Consider the following 25,902-nt stretch of genomic DNA (forward strand, 5'->3'; position numbering starts at 1 on the left):
TGGGAATATTTGCATTCTCCTTTCCATCCAGTTAGCCTGCGGCTGAAGGGAGAGTCCAGCTCAGACTGGGTTTTCTTGTTCACTCCGGCTATAATCTGCAGTAGAACTAGAACATGTGGCCTGGAGGTCCCAACAGAAATAAGAGTTTGAGGGAGAAAACAATATTATTAAAGGGGTTCTCGCTTCTATGAAATTGGGTACAGCAGATACAAAAGAAACAAAGATGAACACTAAAGCAGTAGAGGGCAAAATATCCCAACTAGAGGTGGTAAATTCTCCCCATAATGGAGCCAATACCACATTTATGTTCCACCCTCTGCCTGCTCAATAGATTTAAACAGTGAAGCAACTTTTCACACTAAACATGATTAGAAAACTGGTGATTATTGGGCTTACAATCCAAGTTTTGTTTAGTTTTACTTGAAATATTGCATAGACTACACACTGTAAAAAATATTTGTACATTTTACGTTTTTTTCTCCTGAAAAAATACATTTCCCGAGTCCTGCACAGTTTTTAAATGGAAAAATGGCATAATATGTATAACAATACTGTAATTTTTGCATTTAATTCTCGAAAAGAATACAGTTTACATGTAAATAATACAGTTTGTTACCGGTCAAATTGATGTACTGTTGTGTTAATAACGAACATATGCTTTAATGTTTAATAATTTTTTCTAAAAATCCATATATTTAATGTTAAATACACTAACTGTTGTGCTGATAATGGAAAAAATGCTGTAATATTTATAAGTTACACAAACTTTATTTTATGTGGTATTTTCATGTAAATTTTCAAATTTTTAAAGGTTAAAACAAATTTTTTGACAGTCAAATATGGAATGAGGCATGTTTTTAACCCTAAAATCAACAATATCATACATTGCTTTACCGTAAATGTAGAAAATGTTTTACTGTAATTTTACCGTGAAAACAACATTTTTTTTTACAGTGTAGGAATTATTGTCTATTTAGAAAAAGTACAACACAGCAAATAGATTTTTTTGTACCTGATTGTGCTTAAAATGTTTTGTTCTCCTGGTTTATTACCTAAAAGTGCAGACAATGAATAAATTAATGTTAAACTTAATCATACATTTGCAGAGAGAAATGTTAATTTAGTTAATATTATAGTTAAAATAAAATGAGCTGTAGTTTCAACCATATTCTTAGTTTTTTTATTGGAAAACCAGCATTTGACAGTTCAGTTATTAATCTGTGAAGGCAATCAACAGGATCCATTTAAGACAGTCAGGTCAAATTGAGCAGTTTTCTGGTTAAAATAGGCTTTTATGCTGCGTTTTTATGCGCTAATATACAGTACATACCTCCACGCATGCAGACACTCCGCTCTCAATTAGAGAAAACCCCTTCATGAAGGCCTTTCACTGCATGCACAGACCTGGACTGTTCATTTTTCACATATTTTCTGATTTCTGACTTTGTTGCTACCAGAAATCAGCCACCAATTAGTTGAGTGTGATTTAGATTTCAACCTAAAATCTCTTTTTACCGCAGCAGATGCCACGAAATCCAGTCTGAGAATATGTTTATTGTTTAAAAATGCATGTACTGACTAACCATTATGCTTTTTTTTCCCCCCTAGTTTTTGAAATTGTTGTAGCGTCTGCAAGCATTGTAGGCATTTAATGCAGACATAAAGCGAGTTGTAGTTTTATCACTGAATTCAGGAACTAGTCGTGTCAGTTAGGAAGTCACTACGCTCACATTTCAACATGTATCTGCTTCTACAAGTTTCCAGTCAAAAGAAATGGATTAAAGGATGGAACTTTGCAGCTATGTACACAACAGACAAGCAGGATGATACAACAACTGCCCTTTAAAACGCACAAAGCGGCCAGCTGCAGAGGATTTCCAGAGATATTCAGATAAATCTGTGTAGCATTTAACTCCCAGATTGCCCTCCTTCAAACCTCTTACAGTGTGTGGAGTATTTCTATCGGCCGTATAATGGCTCTATTCCTGTTTTCCACCTGTGATTCCCACCGGAGGGTTTATGTTTTAGACCCAGTGGGAATCACCCTGTGTTGTGTTTCTTTGCCCCAGTCGCAGGGAAACAACAGTAAAAACAGTGTAGTAAGCAGCAGCAGCACCAAAGACAGCAGCATGTCATCTTCAGCTCCAATGGTACCTCATCTCTCTTTGGTTTCTCTCACGTGGCTTTCTATGGCATCATTTCCATCTTTTTAATGTTTAGTTCCGTCTCCCCCCTTTATGTTTTTGTCACATCCCATGTTAAGTCAGATATTCTCTGCACTTCGTCCTCTGTCTCGTCCATCACCCTCTGCCTCTTTCGCTTCTGTTTTTGAACACAAATTGTGATGTTGGTGGTGAATTTGACGACTTTCAAACTGAACGACTGCTCTGTGCCTCCGAGCGTCTCTCCTGGCTCTTGTTTTACCTGAAGCCTCCTGTGGACTCGCTCATATTTACATGGTGCACAACGCCGACAGGTAGACAAATGACTTTCATTTTGTGGTACAACGGCAGACACTTCAATCAAGTCGTGCTCGGCCACGTCCTGGTGACTCCTTTGTGTGTTCAACTGTGTCACCTGAGCTTTGTTGAAGTGGGGTTATTACGATTTCTTGGAAAGCAGAGCTGGAGAACTCAGAAGGTGAAGCTCTGCTACATCACAACAGGACCTTTTGCAAATTGCTCTTGAATTAGTAAATGGTGAAACAGGAGGACTTCTGGGTAAAACAGCAGCCCGAGTGGATGAATGACGGACAGATCATAAGTGCACGAGGATGCAGCCCCGTGTTCATTAATGGGATTGAGGCAGACATAGTAGAGCTTTAAAAAGGCAAATTTCAGGTTTGAAATGTGGAAAATAAGGCATGATGAAAATCCAAACAAAGAAAGTTACGTTTTCCTTCCACTAACACACGGCTGGATAGATTTTTATAAAAGTTTATACACTTTTAAAACTATATGACTGAAATTTTTCTTCTAAATTTTGAAGAACAAAGTCAAAGTGACTGAAATCAAAATTTTGCTTGATTGAATTTATGACTAAATCTATAAAATTGGCTTTTAATCCAACTGGCTTGGAAATGATTAATTACAAAAAAAATACCATAGTTCCAACAGTTTAAGGGAATGATTAAACATTTTAGAAAATTTGAACACAGTACTACTCTTATCTTAACTATGGGCCTCAAGCCAGGAGGCGATTAGCTTAGCTTAGCATAAAACATCCATCTACCACCACTTCTAAGCAAACTAATTAACCATTGGAGACCTCTGGAGGTTACTGCTCCAGCGAATAACGTCCTGTAAAACCTCAATTTGTCATTCTAAACTTCAGTTTTTGCACAAAGGAAATAAACTAAATGTAGCATTGAGCTTTAGAGGTGCTGATGAGGCAATTCCGTTAACTTTGGACAGAACCAAGATAGCTGTAACCCTCAATTCTTCAGTGTCTGTGCTAAGCTAAGCTGACTAGCTGCTGGAGTCAGTCTTCATGATCCCAAACTACATTTCCTATTCTTGAGACCAGCCTGTAACTTCACAGGTTACAATCGGACACCATGTTGTTCACAGTAACGGCTTAAAAGGCCCCAGATTGAAAGTTCTCCTCCATCCCATCCATGTTCGAAGGGGCTGCATGCTCTAAGGTTGGCTCTAAATGAGGAGTGTGTGACCAGTAAAACTGTGGGTTTGTTTCCCAAACTGTGCAGTGTTTGGAGCTCTTGAATCGCTTTGTGCTGAATGTTTCTGTGGAAGGATCAAGGCTGAGGAAGAGGAGCAGGAAAGACCAACCTGATTTTAACCCAGAAGTGTTGGTAATTCGTTGTTGAGCTTTGAGCCAATATGATTCGACTTGTAGAGAATTTACTAGCTTAGATTACTGCATCAAATGGTTATTGTATCTTTTTTTTTTTTTATCTCTAATGAATCTGGAACTTTAGCTGCTTCTCATCGCTCCCAAAGCAATAAATGTCAATACCATGTTTTTTTTTCTTAACACCCTCAACCCCAAGCAATGTCTGAATGTTTTTTTGTTTCGGTCACAGTTTTACTCACTGTGGGCTCATTTTTTACTGAAATATACCTCTATGGAAACAGCACAGAACGTCATAGTTTAGTATGTCGTCCAAAATGTGTGAAAAAAGTCACAGTTTAGTGTGTCTAAACTATGGCGTTTAAGTGAACTGAGCAGCCTTGGCGGAGTACTGCACTTTCTGAGTGCTTTTCTCGTTTTAAATGAGACAGAACCGCACATCACAAATTATTAGTTCAAGGACCATTGGAAAATTTTTAAAAATCCAACATTTTTTTCTGTTTTTACATTTTCTTTCTCTGATTAATGGTCCAATTATGGCGATTTATTTATTTATTTTTTTAGATAACCTGCTTTTTAATCTTGCTGCTGACAATGTTTGATTATTCTTTCTAAAAAAGTTTTTTGTGCCGACCTTACAAAGCATGAGCAATAAACTAAAACTGAGTCCACAGTATTTATTAGTGCAACAATCACTAATTGTTTGTGCAGAGTTTTTTAGATCAGTGCTTCCCAGTTGTAACTTTAACTTGGATGTTGATGCAGACAACATCTATATCCAGACTTCATGCACAGACTATATAATCCTCCTCCTCAGTCTTGGTCCTGACTGGTGAATATGAGGTGTTTAGTTGTGTTCGTGGCTGTTTTCATGCATTGTGGAGACCCTAAATCGATCCAGTGCTGGTGAATGGGGACCAGACCGACACACTCATGCATCTAATCACCATAAATGCTCCACAGCCGCTGTACTGTAGCTGCTTTACTTTGGTTTGGTGTGCGCACATGCGTCTTGTTTTGTTGGTCATGGAATATGTTGGTATTCCCTGACATCATCTGCTGGTGCCCCTCCGTCCATTCCCTCCCTGCATGGTAAAGTGTCTCCTACCTCCCCTCAGGAAGCCCAGACAACTGTTGTACACAACCCAGCTGACGGCACCAAGGTAAGCTCCTCCTCCAACCTCCAGCCACCAGCCACTGCTAACACTTGGAAATGAGTCGTGGAGGATTTTCTCTAAACAAATTCCCCAACTTCACTGTCAAAGCAGCTGCAACAGCAGTATACGCTTTATCACTGTAGATGGCATACTACTTATCCAGGTCCAACTGGTTAAATCTCAGTGAAGATAAAAGTTTTTCTCAAACATCAGCACCTAGTTTTGACTGATGAGCCCATTTGTAATGACTTTTTCCAGCTTACAAAAAGTCAGAAGCAGACTTCAAATATTTTGATAATCAGTTCATCTGTTACAGTGATTTTCAGCATCTTAAACTGCCTTCTGGTTTCTTCACCATTCTAAGACAGTAAACTAATACGTTTGGGTTGTAGATGAAACAAGACATTTGAAGCCGTCATCTTGGCTTGGGAAACATTTTCCTACCCATTTTTGAAGAATTTATAGACCAAACATCTTATGGATTGAGAAAATAATTGACAGATTAAGCAGGAATGAAACTCAAATTTCAGAAAAGAGCTACACACCAAATTTCAGATTGATATGAAAGAGAAAATCCTACATGTACGTCTGTAATGGCTGCATATACACACTGAAACCTGCAGTCCTCAAATATTCATGTCAGACTTTCTACTAAAATAGGAACTAAGTGTCACGCTGCTTGCACTGTCGTGTTGCTTGCAGAATACTCACATCACTTTTCTGTCACTTTTTTCTCACTAGGCTTCCTCTCGAGGAGCTCTGTAACACTAACACACACTCTTTCCTGTTAAAGTTAGCTACACAATGTCACACACCTTGTTGCTCTGTTCCTGTGGCTTCCCCTCGCTGCTGTCCTGGCTGGTTTGTGCTCCTGGGAGGGAGTCATCCATCCGTCCATCCATCCGTCTGATCGTCTCCGTGTCTTTATAGCCAAAGTGTCCAAAACTTCTCACTTGTACATTTAAAAAACTGTCACCTTGCTATCTCTCTCCCTTTATCCAACTTTTCCTCTCCCACCCTCTCTGTCCATCTGCCTTTATGTCTCCCCCTTTGTGTCTGACAGGGTTCCACAGAGAGCTGCAACAACACAGAAGAGGAGGAGATGAAAGGTAGGAAAGGTACTTGTCCAACCTTCACCTACTATGCATGCCTCTTTTTTTGCTCATTTTAAATCCTGTCCAGGTCAGGCAGATAAAAATGACAAAATATCTTTCACTTCACTTCATATGGAGCTAGTGCATGTCTGCTGGGTGGAGCTTTCAGGCAGCTGTCAAGTCTGTTGTTCCACAACAAAGAGCTTCAGTCTGGGCAGCCGAGGCTTCAGGACCCAGCACGTTTTGTAGTTGGATGGGCACCACAGGAAAGATAAATGTTGTGTTTGAACGCTGTGCTTGGGGACTGAAACAGAGCTGCTTTAACAGATAATACACTGCTGCTGTCGTCTCCGTTTACGTCTTCTGTACGAGCCGACAACATGATGGGATTTTGCTTATTTAGGGAGGCAGGTCCCAACTCTAGAGCAAAATGTCAAACCTGCTTCTACTCATTTCTATGGTTGTCTTAAATTCCCCTCCTTTTCAGTGGGGGTGTATTGATGCATAGGATAGAATATTTAACACCTGAACAAATGTGTTTCACTTAAAATTAGCTGATAATTCAGTAAAATCTTTGTTTGATTGATTGAAATTGATTCTTCTCAACAAATTGTAACATTAATATTGTTTTATATGTGAAAAAAAATGTCGGCTTGGTTTACTCCCAACAAAACGAACAAGAAACTTATCAGCCGATTTCTAATAAATATAAATACTGCTGACCATAGTGACCAAATATCTTAGGTATGTGTTTTTCAACTATTAGAGTTTATCTGTTCACAAAAGGAGTTTGAAAAGCTCGACGAACCTTTATGCTCCTATGACAAACTAATTTTTATGTAAAGTCACTATGTGCAGAATTTAAACTTTTCAGACTAATTTTTGTGTCTGCAGTTTTTTTTTTTTAATAATTTTTTTAAATAAAGGTGAATGAGTTGAAAGTAAATAAATTTCCCTCCCAGAACAGTTTTCAGCAAGATTGTCAGCTAAAGATTTGAAGAAGTTCTAAACAGAGTGACCTTTAATCAAGGTTGTATTTAGAAGTCAAAGTCATGGCTTGAGTGAATTGAGTATCTGAGTATTTACAGCTGTGTGTAGAACAAGGGAACACTCCAACAGTATTTACATCCACATCTGCAAACACTCAATAACTGGAACCCCTCAAATGAACCCATTTAACTGCTGTATGTGGGGTCCTTTGCCTCATTTTGACTGGTTGTCCGAGCGTCAGCATGCCAGCGCCCCACACTGCTTAGGCTTTTAATTAGTCGTCTTCAGCTTAGGGATGACCTTTTAAAGTGAATGAAGTAAGACAGAGCTACCTACAGTAAAGAGTTAATCCTGTTACTTAAGGCAGCGTTCCATGGATTTAGCAGAACCTGATCTTATAGAGGATCACTGCCAACATGCAGTCCAGAGGCTCTTGTTCGTCCTCTCCTCTGTCTTTCTCAGGGTTGAATGCACTTTAAGTTGCGTTATATGAAAGAATCTGCTAAATGAATGCAATGTAACTTCTGCTGGCTACACTGAAATACTACCTCAAACACTGCTGTGGTGCATCAGGGCCTCAAAATCAGTTTTCTCCTTCTAATACAAAACACAAGTTGGTGTAGAGTTAAAGAAGAAATTGAGCAGAATGTTTGATCAAGTTTTCTGCAGCCTTTTGCACCAGCTGATGATAATTTTTTTAGTGGAAATTAACACCAACAACGACGTTTTAACCAGCTAGTTTCAACCCAAAAGCCTCTCTTTGATCAGCTGCATCATCTCTTATTACACTACGACCAAACAGAGACAGCTGTAATCAAAGCCTTGTTGTAAAGAGTCATGTTTTATCCAGAGTATGGTTTGTTTCTGTCAAAGCAAGTAAGCAGTGTGAGTAACAATTCCCATTTCAAATAATGCATCATAAAAGTCAAGCTGTCATGTATTCCAAATAACATACAATAATATCACAAAATCTTTTTTCCAAATAATCACAGAAAATCAGCCAATTGGTAAATAGCCTACTGCTCAAACAATGTGAAATTGCTTAGAGGAACAAAAGTAACAAAGTGGTAATAAGTTAATATTAACAATACAAATTAATATTTGTACCTTTTCCAATGATCTGTTTCAGTGTTTTAAGTCACAACTTAGTGAAATTGTTCACAGAATGAAACAGAATTGAAACAGGGCGTGCATGTCATTGTCATTAAAAACACTAAAAAGTAGGTTTTTTTCTCTAAGGAGGTATACATTTATCTATATTTGATATTTTATAATACCAATGTGAAGCTCTAAACCTCCATTTTACACTCCCCACTTAGCAGCTACAGAAACCAATATGCCCCTGAGGAGTTGGTAGAGTCTACAAACAGAGCTAAAAGTTGTATTATAATATTATTAATATTAAACTTGTACTCTTCAGGTGGACACAAACATGGCTTCAGTTCAACAGTTGTTGCTGTTAATTGCTGGATGTGTAAATAAACAGTTCGCTGTAACAACTGAGAACATAAAGTCAGGGTTGTGTTTACGACTTCAGGTCTTGTAGATTCTATCTTTAATCTGCATTGTTCTTGTTAACTTGTATGGTCTGTTCTACCTCCCACACTAAACTATGACTTACATGGTAGCTCACTGGTGCAACAGGCTGCTGATCTGTATTTGGCCTTAATGTCTGAGCTTAAACCTCCTGAAAGGAGCACAACTGACCTGAGAGGTTTTGCTGCTTTGGGGTGGCGTGTCCAGCTTATATATATATATATATTTTTTTTTTTTTCTGGTGATGCAATAATAAATATATAGTAGTGCTAGCATTAGTGCTGCATTTGTAAAGCAAACTCTTAAAGTATTCGCTGGCTTCAGCTCAACAAACATCATGTTTTGTGCATTTTTTTTTTTTTGTTTTTATGTGAATTTAGATCGAATGTTTTTGGATTTTGGTCAGACAAGCTGTGAATGTCACACTGGAAGCTTAAGACTGTGACTTTTTTGTCTACTATTTTACCAACAAAACAATCAGTGGGTCAAAAATTAGTCTCAGAATAGTTTAAAGTGAGTTTGTGCTAGATTATAGGAGTATCCTCTGAGGCTGTCTGTCAGTGTGCATCTGTGTGTATTTGTGTGTTTGTCCTGTGATGAGGGCAGTGGCTGCTGGTGAGTCTACTAGTACAGACAGTTCAGGGTTAACACAGTGCATCACTGCTGAGGAACAAGTCCAGACTCCGTCTCCTCACCACCCTCCAGCCTCCTGTAAGTCAGCAGCAGTTTATCTGAATCAGCTCTGACCTTTCTGCTCTGGCCTTTCCTCTGAAACGGTCCTCCTGCAACCGTCTACAGGAAAAACAAGACGTATTGTTGTTAAAATTCCACACCTAAATAATAAATGAAAGATCTGACATTCTCGCTTCCAGTCTTTCCATTAACTTCCTGCGCTGCTCCCCCCTGCCCTCCTGTGCTGCCATCTACTGGCCTCCTGATGTAACTGCAGTCCACTGCTTCCCTTCCTATTATCTGAGTGTCTTGAGCCTAATTTCATAAGTTAACTTTGTGATATTCTTCATACTAAAGTATTTACTGAAGCTGAGAAGCCATGTCTATAACATTATTTTACTTGGACTGTACCTGCAGCTGCTCCCCTGCAGGAGGCTGTTAACAGCCCCTCTGCCCCCATAGCTCAGCCCAGTCCAGCTCAGAGCTCCTGTCCTGAACCAGAGTCCGCTCTGTCGCCCCCCGCAGGCAGCAGCAGCAGCAACCTGCAGCAGAGTAAGTGTCAGGCAGGTTGTGCTCCTGAAGCAGTGTTCCTGTGGTTTGTTCTAACTTTCTGAGCCGCTTGTTGGCAGAAGGTTGGACTTTATGGTCGGAGCTACATGCAGGTTTCTGACTCAGCAGCTGCATGTTAGGTTAATAATCTGTTGCATATAAACATCCATAAAGTCTGAGGTGTGGTTATATCTTCTCATTTAGTTTATTCAGTGTGTTTGACGTACTTCTATCCTTGCTCTTATCTGGTCTGTTTGAGTAATGGTGCACCTGCAGCATTTAGAGTTCTCTGATGTAAAAATTGCAGCAGATATTTACATTAGTGTGTGCACAGTTAAGATTTTTGTGTAGAGACTCTTATATGCAGCATTAAATACTCTTTTTAATTTTGTGTGCAACGTGGCGAGTCTGGTGTTTTTTTTTTCCAGGGCGACTTCAGATGTCACTGTCATTTTTACTAAAGGCGGTGCCCATGTGAGGAATTTATTTCAAATGTCAGACAGTAAGCTGAGGTGAAGCATGTGGTTTGGGGATGTGCACGTTGAACCTCCAGATGACTCCTGACCGTCTGTAACCTCTTATCGTCGTCTCCTTGTCTCTCTCTGTTTTCAGCTCGTAAACAGGAGATAATAAAGATGACAGAGCAGCTGATTGAAGCCATCAACAATGGAGACTTTGAGGCTTACACGTGAGTTAACAGAAGCTGGTTAATAAATTCCTTTGTGCACGAGTCATTGATCAAAACATCTTGTCAACTGTAACACAAAGAGACTCTTAGTCATTTTTATGTGTTGCTCTACAAGAAGTCATTGTTGTGTTCGATATACATGTTATACATCTGCAGGATTATTAAAGGTTGTATTTTCCTCTGACAGGAGAATCTGTGACCCTGGACTGACTTCTTTTGAGCCAGAGGCCCTCGGAAACTTGGTGGAGGGGATGGACTTCCACAAGTTCTACTTTGAGAATCGTAAGTGGCTCAGTTTGGTAGATTTGTACCACAGTTTACTGCAGTGCTCGATTACTCTGCTTACAGAAGTTCAATCTAGAATCAGTATTAGCATAATTACATATCAGAGTAAAAGAAAAGACAGATCGGGGAGAAAATGGTAAACAAAAGTCAATAATAAGTGATGCTGAAGTCAGAAGGCAGTGAGGAAGTAGCCCCTGTCATTTTCTAACTTTCTAAACAAATATTTTTAGTAGAGCATTGTTTACATGCATGTTTGCTGGCTTTCAGTGTTCCTCACTGCATCCTTAGCAGCCATATTACTGTAGCTCTTGTTAACTGATCAGTGGAAACGCCTTCTCCACTGCATTATGAGGTGCAACCTGGAAGTTCCAGCAAAAACTTGATTTAAATTTGGCAGCTCTCTCCTTAATAGTATTATTAGCAGTGGTGTTGTACAGTAATAACACCGCTCCCAGTGCTCCTGCCACATTCTGACACTGTAGTAATCAACATGTACTACATAATGATAGTTTATTGTCATTTTAATAGAAATTTAATGAGGACCAAAGTAGATTTTTGTAAAGTGTGTGTTTTTTCCAAATAACAACCCTTATTCCAGAAAAAAAAATGAAATTTTGCCATTAAATTGTTTGCTTAAAAATATAACCGGTAATTGACTTGTCACTGCTGCCGTCCATCCCGTTAAACATCTTTGGGATAAGTGCATCAGTGTAGCAGGGACAATTACCCAATAAACTGTAGTTTCCTCTTTCACAATTTAACAGCTTCAGCACTAAACTTTAAAGTTCAAGTCCAGATTCTGGCGTTTGCAAAAATGCTTAATGTCATGCTGAATTTCAGGGTAAAAGATGTCAATGTCTGTGTATTCAAATGCATTAAATGTCAAAGTGAAGCAATTAATTTATGAGTGAAACTGTTCCTCCGGCTGTTTAAAGACGCCAGCATGTTGTCTGTGAAGGCTTTAATACGATAAATGTTCTCTAATATGATAACCGAGCTACACGCACATTTCCATCCCCACAGTTCTGAGTAAAAACAGCAAACCGGTGCACACCACCATCCTCAACCCCCACGTGCATCTGATCGGTGAGGACGCCGCCTGCATCGCCTACATCCGCCTGACGCAGTACATGGACAGCCAGGGACGGCCGCGCTCCTGCCAGTCGGAGGAGACGCGTGTTTGGCATCGCCGCGACGCCAAGTGGCTCAACGTGCACTTCCACTGCTCAGGAGCGCCGGCAGCACCCCTGCAGTGAACGGACAACCCAGGCAAGGTGAGAACACCTCACTAGAATGACACTCTGCAGGGGCGCTAACACTTCTATGCTGCATGGAAGGATTACAGCTAGTAAAAGCTGTTTGCACAGGTTATTTGGCTCTTCAGGGGTTTTTACTGTGCAACATTTAAAGCTACAATATGGAGCTTGAAGCCTTGAGGCAGCAAATCTTTATTGTTTGTCTCGTCGCCCTCTCAGGTGTGCTCGGCCCTGACAGAATTCATCCTGTTCATTAGCTTGTCAGCAATCTAATGAACAATTCCCCACAAACACGACTCATCATGACTTCACTCTGAAAGCCAATTTAAAGGAACTTGAAGGAGGAAGTCGTACTGATGGTTCCACACATCTGTCTGATAGTTTACCCTTAAGGAACAGTTCAACATTTTTCAATAGACAACAGCAAAAGTTTCAAACAGGCTCCCTCACAAATTGCAAAAATACTTTTCTTTTTGATGCTAGACCATCATCAGGCAAATGGTTTCTGACGAAGAGGAGCGATATTAAATAGGGAGTCCACAACCATTCACATTCCCCTGTCCTATAAAAAGACATAAATCTTACTACATGACAAAATCATACAGGAAGGTAAAAAGTAAAACACTCTACATAATTATAAATGTGTACGCTACCTAAAAATGAATGCTTATATATAATTTATACACCACCAAATTCTTGCAAGTTTCATTTGTAGATAAACCTGCAGACTATATTTACATGATAATACATGATCACACACTTTTTCTCGAGAAGGTTCATGTTATGGAGCCCCCAAAAGGTCACAGAGAAGATTTCTTTGAGGATGATTTTTCCTTTGGTTTGCACTAAGTGTTGCTTTCCTTCCAATCCTTATGAACAGTTGGTGTCTGGGTCCAGTTCCATCACAACACACTGCCAGTTTAGTGAAACGTTCTGCAGTTTCTACAGAAGGAGGACAGATGACACTTGCATTCATGAATCAGTATTGTCTTTAAAAGGACAGAATTCAGCTGCTGGTTGTGAACACAGATGCAGCTGTTCTGCCCGCTGTGATGGTGAAACTGTGGCTGGACGGTTGTTGTTTGGACTTCAGCAGCTGTGGTTCAATCTGTGATGCTATGAATGTGTCCAGCTGTTGCTATTTTAACCTGTGGGTGCTTCTGTGAAAGATTTGTTTGATGAAGGAATACAGTAGGTTCAGTACAACGCTCAGCCAGTAAAACAACCAGCGCAGGCGTACAGTTCTGCTGCTGGTTGAGGCTACGGAGTCGGTGCTCCATCAGGCACCAGTCTGCATCACTGCATTAAAAAGGAAAACCAGAGGAGCTTGTTCACCAGCTCTGTCACTGACCACTGCTGAGACACTCCACATGACTGCAGGCCTTGTTAAGATGATGGCTGTGACACATTTGCTTTTAATCACGGTTACACATGCAGCAGTAGTGTGAGTGCAGCATTTAGTTTTACTGGCTAAGTGTGGTATTGCTGCTATTGTATTCCTGATGTTGTGCTGTGTACAGGCGTGTGTTCTGCATGTGTACATTATGTACAGGTACCGAATCACGTGACCTAAATATGAAGCGGGCGGCAGGAATTGATGGGACTCAGAAACACCCCCACAATTTAATCAGTTGTTCCTTGGATCATTTCCGATGGGTAAGTCTCAATAAGTCCGCAGTGGTGGATTTGTAGTTTATGTCAGATGACAATTCTTCAAAACTCATTTTGGACAAATTTTCTGTCATTCTAGGCAGATTTGAGTATTTTTTTATCATTATTTTTGGTCAAATTTCAAGCCATTTAGGTAAAATTTTGACTCACTGGGTTCCATTAAAGCACATTTTAATGATCTCTGGACAAATTCCAGACAGACTTTGGGAAAATGTGACAAATCTGAAGTCATTCTGAGCAAATATTGGACAAATCTGTCAAATTTCCAGTCAGTTTGGAAACATTTGATTCATTTTAGACAAAATTTATGTAACTTTTTGACAACTTTTACTTTGTTATAGATGGATTTTGATCATTTTGGTGAAACAACTGAGTCATTTTGGACAAATTTGTTGATGTAATTTGTAAGAAAACTGTTGAAGCCATAGTTTGGTAGTATCTATCTATCTACCTACCTACCTACCTATCGTTACTCCGCCAGGTTCCTTGGCAGAGTAACAATAACCATATATCCAACCACAGCTTCAACCTTGCAGACGTGCTCACAACCAGCAGGTGCATAATGTGGCCCTTTACAAAAGAAAAAAAAAATGTCACTTCAGAACATCATAGGTGGAATTATCATTAAGTAGTGTTATTATTTTGGTGTGGTAATCAGCTGTCACTGCGCATTTCTCCTCATTACTGGACTGGACAAGCAAACCAGCTGTTCATGAGGATCAGAAGAATATAAATCATCCTGTCAGGAATCACTAGTAGTTCTCAAAAAATTCTTCCATCCCATTACATGCCTGAGCAGCCACAGCTGAGGGTGCACTGAGTTACAGTGGTGGAAACCAGCAGCGGTCTGGTATATTACATGACACTGTGTCATAATACAGCTCAGCTATTCACTGTGGGTCAGAGACGATGGAAATGTTATTACAAAGTAACTCAAGAAAAAATGTTTGAAAATCAACTGTGACATTTTGTGAATTCCAGTCAATGCCACTCATGTTTTTGCATTTAATACAGAGTCAAAGTGTGGTTAGCTTAGCTTAACATATAGACCGCAGGTGCAAATGGAACCACTAGCCTGACTCTGGCAGGTGAAACTCTGTGAAACTGTGTCTACGAATACCCTGAAACAGTTCATCACAAAGCTTGGACAGAGACAGATGAGCTGTTTCACCCTGCTTACAGTATGAATGCCAAGTTCAACTAAGCATATCCTCGCAAAGAAGCACATTTTCCAAACATCTAAATACTTTGTCAGAAAAGGTTGAGTTATGCAGCATTAAAGAATGTTTTATGTTGTTGTTTTTTTGTTTTTGTGGTGATTTTTCTTGTTTTTGTGCTGAGTTTAAGTTTTTGTCATAATTTCACCTGTTTTATGGTAGTTTTGGTCCTTTTTTGTGGTGATTTTGCATGTTTTTGCTGTCATCTGAACCTTTCAAGGTAGTTTTGTTCTTTGTGGGGTAGTTTTTGTGTCTTTTTGTGGTAATTTTGGCTAGTTTAGTGTTTGCGAGTTTTTTCTACCAAATTTCAGTTTTTGTTGCAGCTTCACTTGTGTTACTTTTTGTGGGGATTTTGCACGTTACTGCTGTCATATTTTAACCTTTTAGGATAATTTTGGCTCTTTTTAGTCCGATTTTGTGTCATTTTGTAGTAATTTTGGCCCTTCTTGTGGTGATTTTGCAGGCTTTTTGTGCTGAATTTGAGTTTTTGTCACAATTTCACCTGTTTTATGGTAGTTTAGGTTGTCTTTTTGTGGCATTTTTGCTGTCATATTTGAACCTTTCAGGTTAGTTTTGGCTCTTTTTTGGGGTGATTTTGTGTGTTTTTGTGGTGATTTTGCAAGTTTTTGTTGCAGCTTCACCTGTTTGTGGTAGTTTGGTTACTTTTTGTGGGGATTTTGCATGTTATTGCTGTCATATTTGAAACTTTCAGGGTAGTTTTAGCTCTTTTTGGGGTGATTTTGTGTCTTTTTGTGGTAATTTTGACCATTTTTGTGGAGATTTTACACGTTTTTTTGTGCTGAATTTGAGTTTTTGTTGCAGTTTCACCTGTTTTGAGACATGTACAATAAAGATATTTTGGGGTTTTTTTCACCAAATTACAACATACACATTTTTCTCACTGGGCTCTGTTGCTGTTCAGTCATGTCTGGACTTCAGATTTTAGTTGCTGAGGTTTTGAGATGTCTGCCTCTGAATTTTCTGCACCCACTTTAGCATCTACTTCATTTGTAACCATTGCCTGTACATCACAAATCCTCTATTACACCTACTGACAGTTCTCCATTTGTTATGTTTTTGTGCAAAGATTTACAACAGCTCTGCCTGAAGCTTTGCAGGACGGTTCTGAATTAAATTTGTATTGAGCTTGGGGCGGAAATTTTAGACAGATAAAGACCTTAACATATAAACTACCTGCATCGCTGCTGTTTGTGATTGGGATAGACAACTTTCTCACTAACCGTTGTGTTTTCCCTTCTCCAGCTTTGCCTGAACTCTGAAGCTTTTTGGAGCATTTACTCTCCGTGGTCGGAGTGGTGCCGGGATCCTGGCTGGGAAGAGGCTGCTTGGAAAACACAAAAGTTGGAAAAATACATTACAATTAAAAAAAAAAAAAAAGAATTAAAATAAAAAACAAACACAACCCCCAAAAAAAATAAAAAATCCTATTTCAAAAGCTTGACTGAATGACTGACCACACCGACCAACACCAATCCAGTCCAACCCTAGCTAGATGATGTTGGGGTCCGGCTGATGTCAACCCCTTCTTGGAGATGGTGCATGCTTCTGCTGGCAACACAGGGGTGATGCTGTCCTGGTCCTTTCCTCCCATGGCCTTTATTCCCCGTCTTTGTTTTGTCTGCCGTGTGGAAAAGTATTAACGTGTTAAAAAATATATATAACAACTGAAAAACACTTCACACACTTAGTGCGTATGACTGGGGCAGCAAGTGTATCTGGAGAAATGTGATTTCTTTTTGTCTCGACAGAGCAGCAGAAAGTTGACTTTATTACAAGTGTTGTTTGTTTTACACTTTACAGGTTTATGTGGGTAGGTTTTACGGGAACGGGAGCAACTAATATCTACTTAATATCAGAATTTAACAACCATTTTAAGTGTTAGATTTGATCTGACACGATGTTTTAAAGGGGTTTAGGCGTTTGTGATGTGTTACTGAAGGGACCTTTATTTTTATTTTGTCTTTTTGTATTATGTTTTGTTTTATCTCCTGATGGAGGGATAATATTTTAAAGTATTTTGTGTTGAGAAGTAATTTTTAATCAAAAGGGGATTTTATTTAACAGAATTGTGTATAAACAGATATTTATATAGGAGAACAGGGGAAACATTCTTTGCTTTCAGGGTTTAGGGAGGGGATTTTGGCATGAGAGAGTGGGTGTTTTTCTTCCTGTTTTGATGTCCAGACGTGTAAATATAAACAACATGTTCACACACAGCCTGCATGAACACACACTGGAAGCCCCTGTGCTCCAGCCTTTGAGGTCGAGCCTCTCCTGAGCTTCAGACACAACGTCCAGGCCAGCTCATCCTGAAGTTGCAGAAGGTCTCCATCTGTCTGCCCTGCAGTGTTTGAACACTAGGTGGCGTCGTCAGTTAAAAGTCTAGAGCTCCTCACGTTTGACGACCTAGTCTGAAAGCACGGACACTCTCACGCCAACTTCTTACTTTTCTTTTCTCTTGTTTTTGTGTGTTTTTGACGTGAAGCATGATTTATCTGAACTATCTAATGGCCTGTACTGTTTTTGCACAGACACTTATGACTCGATGCTGTTGTGTTTGCTCTTCCGAGGGAGTGAACCTTTCTGCAACTTCAGGTTACGCTTGCCAAAATCCTTCCCTTCCACCCTACCTCTGCCCCTCTACTTCCATCATTCCTGCCTCTCCACATGTGTCGTGACCTTCGCTGACCAGCCCCATTACTGTCGTACTAGCGCCACGCCGTGTGATGATGACGATGTCACCCTTAACACCTGTCTCTTGTTCTGACTGTGTTCTTAAAAGTTTGTATATTGTCCGTCTTGGCTTGCTGTACTTCGGTGTGAAGTCCTGGCACTATAAAAAGCATGTTAAAAAGGAAATCCAGCCGAGGGATTGGACACAAAAAAAAAGGCATGACGGGAAGAGGGCTACGCCGTCTGGAGGGCTGTGGGACCTTTGCTGATGGCAATCAATGATTTGGTCTCTTTTGTCAGTTTCTGTTGTAAATGTTGTAGTTGTTAGTGTTTTGATGTTGATATTTTTATCAGTTGTTTTAGCCAGAACTTTAAAAAATATATTAAGGGGGTTGAAATGAGCAGAGACTGCCACAACCCTTTTTTAAGACGCCCCTCACTCACTGATGGATACACAATCTTGAGACAAAAACTCCTTTTTTTGCTAATTCTATTGCAAGTCACAGCATCATATAAGCACACGAGGTCAAAGATTCTCCCTTTAAAAGAGGACAAAACATATCTTGTGTGTCAGTGGTTCCACTTTGCAGCACTGTTTTTCACTGTTGTAGAAACTTTGTGAGTGTGTGACTTTGTACCTGTGGAGAGGTGAGGCTTGCTGTCCGTCCCGTCTCTGTGCTACGCTGCTCCATAGTAACTCATGCACTACGTAGGCTGTTGCTGCTGGTTCTCTACGAGCAGAAACCACAAAGATGCTTCAGAACATCACATATCACGTCTGTGTACCAACACCTTGAAGCAAACTTAAAAAACCAACGTTGTAAATCATACGTGACCCCGTCCTCCTGTATCAACCGCCTGTGCTGTGACATATCCGACATGACATGAAAACTGTGTCCCTCCCCCACTTCTTGCACCATGACGACACGTTGTAAAAGCAGTACTGAAACTATGTGATGTTTTTTATGGTTCTAAGTAGTTGTGTTCGTGCTGTGGGTGCCGGCCCAGTTGTCCGTTGATGCCACCGTTCTGACCAGATGCTTTTCTTTCATTGTGTGTGTTTCCACACAGTCATGGGAATGTCGAAATGGAAAAGTAAGACGCAGTTGAACTTCACAGGTTATCTAAAAAGCAGGGGGACTGATTTGGGGGGAAACAGGTTTGCCAAAGTTTTTGGACAGTTGATATTAGCGTTTTTAATTAAAATGAAGCCAAAACTTCAACGTGTTGATCTGTAGTAGCAGGAAAACAGAGATGTAAACAGTAACATTAATAATGGTGCAGCTTTCTGTTATAATGTTTTTAATTACACCTCTGTTTTTCATGTTATTACAAAAATCTGTTCAAGCTGAAGTGAACCCACTCTCACTTTTAGTTATTTGTAAAACAGTGATTCTCAACCTTTGTCTTGTGACACATTTCATCATACAGGTGATGTACAGGCCTATCTTTCAGTAATATACATTTAGAAGTAATTTTCTCTTTGATTTGGATCATATTTACAGGCTTAAATACGTAAAGAATTTATATTATATCTCGTTAAAGGCACCCTGTGGAGTTCCTGTACATGCGTGTAACACGATACATTCCTGCTGATGGTTTCAGGTTGTTCCACCGATCTACAGGTGGTAAAAACAAGCCTAGATATGTAGCAAAGCACCAACAGAGGCGGTGAAGAAGATGGCTGCCAGTCAGTAAATATGGATGGAATTAAAACTTGTAAGAAATCTGGCTTTGAAAATGTTTTGCTGAAGGAAATGCATTCATTCAACATGTTTATTGACGTTTAGAATATGTTGGATTATTGTTTTTTAGAAATACTGAACTCCACATGACACCTTAAATGTATATATTTCTTGTACTCCAGGTTGGGAACCACTGTTTGTTAAACCATCACCAGGGCCTCCTGAGTCTTACTAAATAGAGCTACAACAAATCCAGCCTCGTGTGACATGAGATAGTTTTCATTTTTTTGGATATTAGCTGAGGATCTGGGCTCTGAATCCCAGTTCAATCAGGCAAAGAAAGATAGTAATTATGTTTTATCTGCAAATAATTACTCAGCTGTGACAATCAGTGCCATCACTGAATTATTTTACTTTCAAAATCATCTGGGTCCGTTTAACTGGTTGAAATTTCCTTCTTTGAAACTTCCTGAAGGTGAATACACCTTATACAATACAAATATCTTTTCTTTAGGTGAAGCCTCTCTTGAAAGATGAATTTTCATCTTGTGTATTGATGTTTAAATTTCTCATCAGTCCAATTCAGCAACATGATTTTTTTACATCTTAAAATGACCAATTTAATCATAGTAAAACTGGACACTTGCAAATGCAGTAACAGATTTTTTTGACCACTAGATGTACTGACTTTGTAAACAGTTGCTGAATTATATATCTAGCAGTTATAGAGCACCATTATCATTTATTTGCTTCCATGTTTTGGTCACCTGATAATTCTAATTCCAATACTGATTTGAAATTATCCCTGCAACTTTGTTAGAGGAAGTAATCTCTTTAAATTGGCTTTTAACACTGCACCGCTTCACGTTTTAAAGAGTTGAATTCAAACCAGATAAACTCAAATCAAATGGTTTTAATTGTGAAACATTTCAGTGCTGTAAAATCAAATCAGCATTAATAGAAAGTACATCACAGTTTAGTGCTCATTTGCTGATGAAATTAAAATGATATTGAGATCCAGTGTAATTTAACAGTGTTTTAACGTGACAGGGTATGTTGTCAATAAGAAATGTGACCAAATATTTACTTACCTTTGGGATGACTGCAGGAACTACCTAAAGACAAAGAGAAATCACAGGAGGTAAAGTAGATTGTTGTCTGTTGTTTTGCTGCATCTACATTTTTGTTTTAAAAATGCAAATGTGTGCAAAACTAAAACCAAATCCACAGTTCAAACACTTTGGCAAATGTCTAATATGCGTTAACAGAAACTGAGGGGCCGAAAAGATTCTTGAAACGCTTCAGATGTTGAAAAATGACAATTTAAAAACCACAATCTTTAACAGCAACATTATATATGCAGTTTTACAAATGGAAGAAATATGCATGTCTACTTTCTGGTAATTTTTCACTGTTTACTTGATAAAGAAATGGAAATCTATGTTATTTGCATCCTCAAGGTTATGAAATGGCTGTCTGAGATATCCAAATCCAGCGATGTTATCTCGCATTAAAATGCATAAAAGATGAGCAAAAGCCTTAGCTTGTATGTGCCCCTTTGAAAGTAAATTTATTGCATTGTAACCTTACAAGAAAAGGGGCCACATATGTCTATACTATCAGTTTCAATTGGATGCTGGATTTTTGCATGACCATTAATAAAAAGCATACATTAAAAACTATCAAGTGTTTGTTTGGATGGTTGTTCTTCATAGCTTTGTTATTATTGGAAAATGAAAGAGTATTTAATAAAAATAGCATTTCAAAATTGATCTGTGTGTTTCTTGTTGCAGCTGGTTGGCAAAGCTTGTCAAAAGCACAAATGTTTACTCTGTACGCTGTTTGCATGCTTTTATGCTCAGAAAATACTTTTAATAAAAATAAGCATGATTTATCAACTTTAGAACACATACAGTGGTGGAAAAAAGTTTTTGGACAACCCTAAGATTTTACACAATCTTAAATATTATCATGAAATATTTGTGGAAAAATCTTTTTTGTGTTTCAAAAGGTGTGGCTGCTTTAGACAGACACAAATACAAATGATATATATTTTTTATTTATTGTTTACCAGAAAAACTAACAAAAGTAAATTCTACCAAAATGATCCAAGACTATAAATATCTTTATGGAACCAATTAATTTTAAGTTCTTAATGGCTTTTTTAAGGATTTGTTTAGCATCATGGATGTGATTGTACTAAAAGAAATTACACTTGAAGACCTAAGAGTGATTCTTAATGAAATATACATGCAAATGTAAGGGGTGTCCAAAACTTTTTTCCCACCACTGTCTGTGTTTAAATATCTTAATACGGTTGTATTTGCTGCACTTCCAACAATCAATTAGTTGTCAGCTATCAAATTATTTGCCAACTATTTTGATTGTTGATAAGTTTCAGTAGCTTTTACATTTAAAAGTCAAAATTTTCTGATTCCTGCTTGTTGAATGTGAAAATTTTTAGATTTTTACTTATTAGTCTACCGGAGTAAACTGAATGTCTTTATAACAGTAAAATGGAGAAAAGAGGACATCTGAGGATGTCATCCTGGGCTTCAGGAAACACTGATTTACATTCTTTAACATTTTCTGATATTCTGTTGACAAAACAAGTGACTGAAAAAAACATCCCATTAGCTGTAACCCTGTCATTCCCTTAAACCAATACCTGCTGTCACCATTGTCAGGCATCTGCTTTGAGTGCAGTATTAACAGTTACCTCTAGAGAGCGCCACACAGCAAACTAATCAACCTAAAGCACATCCGGTGTCTGTGACAAAATCCACATTTCTCATATTGTATAACAGATTACATATTTAAAAGTTCGTGTTAAGGCCACTCTTTGTGTACAAAATTTCCTCTTTGTGTTTTTATCTAATAAACACAGAAACACAAAGAGGAACTTAATACTGCAAAGTCTAAATACTAGATTTGTGTAACTCCTTGTTTTAGCTGAACTCTAGAAGTCATTTTTCAGAGGTGGAATGTAACAAAGTAATCTTTGTTCTTTCCCTGTTCTTCCTGTCCAGTGAAGAATATTTATCTCCAAATATGACGCTTTTGATGCTCCTTTATGTGTTGAAAACGCTGTTATATTTACGATATATTAACTAATTTGAAAACTATTTTGGAGTAGCTAAAGAATCATGAAATAGCTGAGAAGGTCCTTGTTTTTTCTCCACAGAAAATTGACTTTTTAGAAGTACATAGGATGATTTTATAGAATGTGATGCACCGCTGTGGATTAAACTACCCAACAGTATATAAAATAAACTCAGCGTTACTATTAATCAGCAGCAGCAATAATATAAAACATATATGACCGTTTCCACACTGTATATTTTGCTGTATATTTTGGTTGCACGTATTTTTTACTGTGTTAATATTGCCTTATATAGTTCATTTTTAATGCTGCGATACGGAGAGTGTTAAACTGATTTTCATTGTTTTCTGTAACAGTGGCAATAAAGACCTATTCTATTCTATTCTATTCTATTCTATTCTATTCTATTCTATTCTATTCTATTCTATTCTATTCTATTCTATTCTATTCTATCATGAACCAGTGACAGGGAACATTTTCCTGTGGAGTAAATACTTCAGATATTTACATTTTGCTTAGAATATTTACATACTTTCACTTCAGTGATGTTCTAAATACAGAGCTTAAACTGTAGTACTTTCAGTTACTAAAATAAAGGGCTAGAATTCTACTTTGACTGTTTTTTTATTGACACAGTACAAGAAATGTGGATTTTGTTGTCCATCTCTTCAACTTTTAACAGCCAGTTTGAACAGGACTGAGGGCAATTTGCAAACATAAGCTGAAAAAACTGGCTGAAGTTTTCAGACATATCTCTACTTGAAGGCCTTGCTGCTGTGTTTAGGTACAAAGCCAGGTGTTTCCTACCTCTGATTCATGGCGGTGTCATTCCTCCTCCATCACTCAGGCAGGATCAGGTGTGTTTACCTGTACTGACTCACAAAAGGAAGACTGACATGGACTTTATGTACAGCATTGACGGTCTCCTTGAAAAACATAGTGGAGGGAAAACAACAGCATGCAGGTGAAAGCTCCTCTACCTCACAGGCGTTCTCACTTATTTTAATAAAAAAAAAAAAAAAAAAAAAAAAGCTGCCCCATTTTAGCTGCTGAGAGAAAAACTAACAGAAAATTGATGTCGCTGTTTAAGTTCGTCGTAGTCCGACATATTAATGAATTTTCTTCCCCGTTATTTATAGGAGAAGAGCCTCTTTGTGAACATTACAAAACTAACCTCCTTTAGTTTGTCAAAACAGAAAACTTACATGAAAATTCAGCCGCCAGTATTTGATATGACTACATTTATAAACGGAAACTCAGCTATTTAACACGTCTGTTCGGAGACAAGTTAACTACCGGTTAAGTTGCAGAAAAATTAAGTTACTCGATTGAGTTGACAATGCCCTGGAAAATTACAAATAAAACCGAAATAGATATATGTTAATTACATAAATTGAAGCTTGCTTGAGGCAACATTAGCCAGCCTGCTTTTAGCATACGCAGTTTAAATCTCTAGACTAACCGTCTCTATTCTGTTCTATTCTATCTCTATATGTATATAACAGCCTATAGCTGTAGAGAGAGATATAAATAAATATAAATTATTATTTGATTACCTTTACAATTAAATCTGTTGATCTAAAAACATATTTTCTATATATGTATGCTTTTATCTTTCTCTTTTTTGTTCATGTAGCTATATATCTAATTATTTAAAATGTAAATTTTACATTTATATTTGTAATGGCTGAATGTAGAAAGACTTTTTTGTTTCTTTTAATCAAATGTTCTGTATTAATAGCACATGTTTGACATTGACAATAAAGTAAACCACATGAAAATCGGTTGAGAAATGAGCAAATTATGATTTATTTTCAATGTACATGAATCGCTTTGAATGGGAACGTTGCCCCTCCAAGATGGCCGCCACGTAGCTTAGCCGGCTGCTACACATAGACATTATATACAGTCTAGGCTGCTATAGCGCGCTAGCATCTAGTCTGCTATATATGTCTATGGTTGGTACGTCTGGTAGCATCTCTGGCTGCTGTTGACCCTGTTTTTGGAGTAAACCACGGTAAGAAGATAAAGACTTCTAACCAGTAGCGTTGTTTTATTGTACGTTAAGTCAGCGACTTGTGAAGAGTTGTGTTTTGTCGTGTTTGAGCAGTTGGTCCGGACGCGTTAGCTAGCTAAGCGGCTAAGTTAGCTAGTGGGCTAATTAACACAGGTGGCTAACTTACTGCTGAACACCTGAGTTAGTTGCTGCAGCAGCTGTCCTCATTATTAGAAGGAACTTCTCAACCTGTATTTCTCTGCTGTGTATATTAGCTTTTAAAAAAGTTATTTTACTTTAAGGTTAACTGAAACCCGTTGAGCTGCACTGAAGTTTAACATTGAGCTGGTTTGAATTAAACCAAGCTTAACTTAACATTGTGCAACATTACCTCTCTGAATCTCCATAATTTCATTAAATTCCTTCTCTCTTCCACTGCTCAAGTTCAATCCAGTATATAAAGTGACATTAATAGTGAATAAACTAACAACCAGCCATTGTATTTATTTATTATTGCATGTATTTGTAGTAAAACATGAGTTGAAACATCCTACTTTTGGATCTAGAACTACCCAAGCCGTTCATTTTCAGTCACCTGACGAGTTAAACTCCCCTTTTTATGTGAGGTTGAAGCAGAAAGTCTGAGTTAACAAAGAAAGTTGTTTATAATTTGTGATACCTGTTATCTCTGACTGAGGCTTTAGTTTTTGTTGAGCTGATTTACACGTAGAAACTTTGTTCAGGAAGATTTCTCAGTAGCTCAGAGGACAGGCTGCTTTTTACACAACCTTGTAAGAGAATGTCTGTCAATGCTTTCAGCAGAATTTAGAAACACAACACTTCCTAAACAGATATTTTGAGTCTGTGAGGTTGAATGTTTGAGAGTCTATCAGTGTGTTTGTTTGTGGTCTTTCTGTTTCTAGGTGGAAGCTGAATTAGTGAGGATGACTCCTGCTCCTGTCATCTCTAAGCTCCTCACACATCTTTACCTGCACATGAGGAAAATCACTCCTGTAGAATGCAGGTATGTTTGTCATTATTATAAAAAGATGTTGCCTGGTGACCTGTCAGAAACCCATCCTACAGAGTCAGCCAAAATAATGTTTACACACATCAGGAAAAGAAAAACTAGCATAAATATTTCAATGCCAAATTTATTCAGACATCATGAGATTAATAAAAGTTATCTTTGGCCTCTACAATTACAAGAGGTGCTCAAAGTGGAGGCCACTGGCTTCCAGACATTTCTGTTGTGTTGTAGACGTCACTTGTTGATGCTCCATTCATGAGGGTAGCGCCATCTGTTGGGAAAACATCGTACAACAGGACACAGAGTTATCGTGATTTGATCAAACTTAGAAAGAGGAATCTATATGTATAGAAGTACTTATACAAATGAAATATTTATAAAAGTTTTTCTTTTCCTGATCTATGTATACATTATTTTGGCAGATTCTGACTCTGTGAACTTAATGAGAACAAAACTGTCATTTAATTGT

General features: G+C 38.3%; 1 protein-coding gene across 24 annotated transcripts in view; it reads left to right on the top strand.

The window, feature by feature from the left end:
• Positions 1-21,076, top strand: part of camk2g2 (calcium/calmodulin-dependent protein kinase (CaM kinase) II gamma 2) — a 90,243-nt gene extending 69,167 nt beyond the window's left edge. For 4 of the 24 annotated variants that reach the window (XM_055018825.1, XM_055018830.1, XM_055018835.1 and 1 more), the window contains 6 exons: positions 4,929-4,973; positions 6,031-6,085; positions 10,421-10,496; positions 10,684-10,778; positions 11,805-12,055; positions 16,189-21,076. In XM_055018825.1, the coding sequence (XP_054874800.1) occupies positions 4,929-4,973; positions 6,031-6,085; positions 10,421-10,496; positions 10,684-10,778; positions 11,805-12,037 (504 nt within the window). In that variant the 3' untranslated portion in view covers positions 12,038-12,055; positions 16,189-21,076. Of the gene's footprint in view, positions 1-2,069; positions 2,151-4,928; positions 4,974-6,030; positions 6,086-9,193; positions 9,299-9,676; positions 9,812-10,420; positions 10,497-10,683; positions 10,779-11,804; positions 12,056-16,188 lie in introns of all 24 variants that reach the window. The other 20 variants (XM_055018827.1, XM_055018836.1, XM_055018831.1 and 17 more) reach the window with 8 other exon arrangements.
• Positions 21,077-25,902: the final 4,826 nt, after the last annotated feature.

The sequence above is a fragment of the Amphiprion ocellaris genome, chromosome 16 (assembly GCF_022539595.1).
Source record: "Amphiprion ocellaris isolate individual 3 ecotype Okinawa chromosome 16, ASM2253959v1, whole genome shotgun sequence".
NCBI lineage: Eukaryota > Metazoa > Chordata > Actinopteri > Pomacentridae > Amphiprion > Amphiprion ocellaris.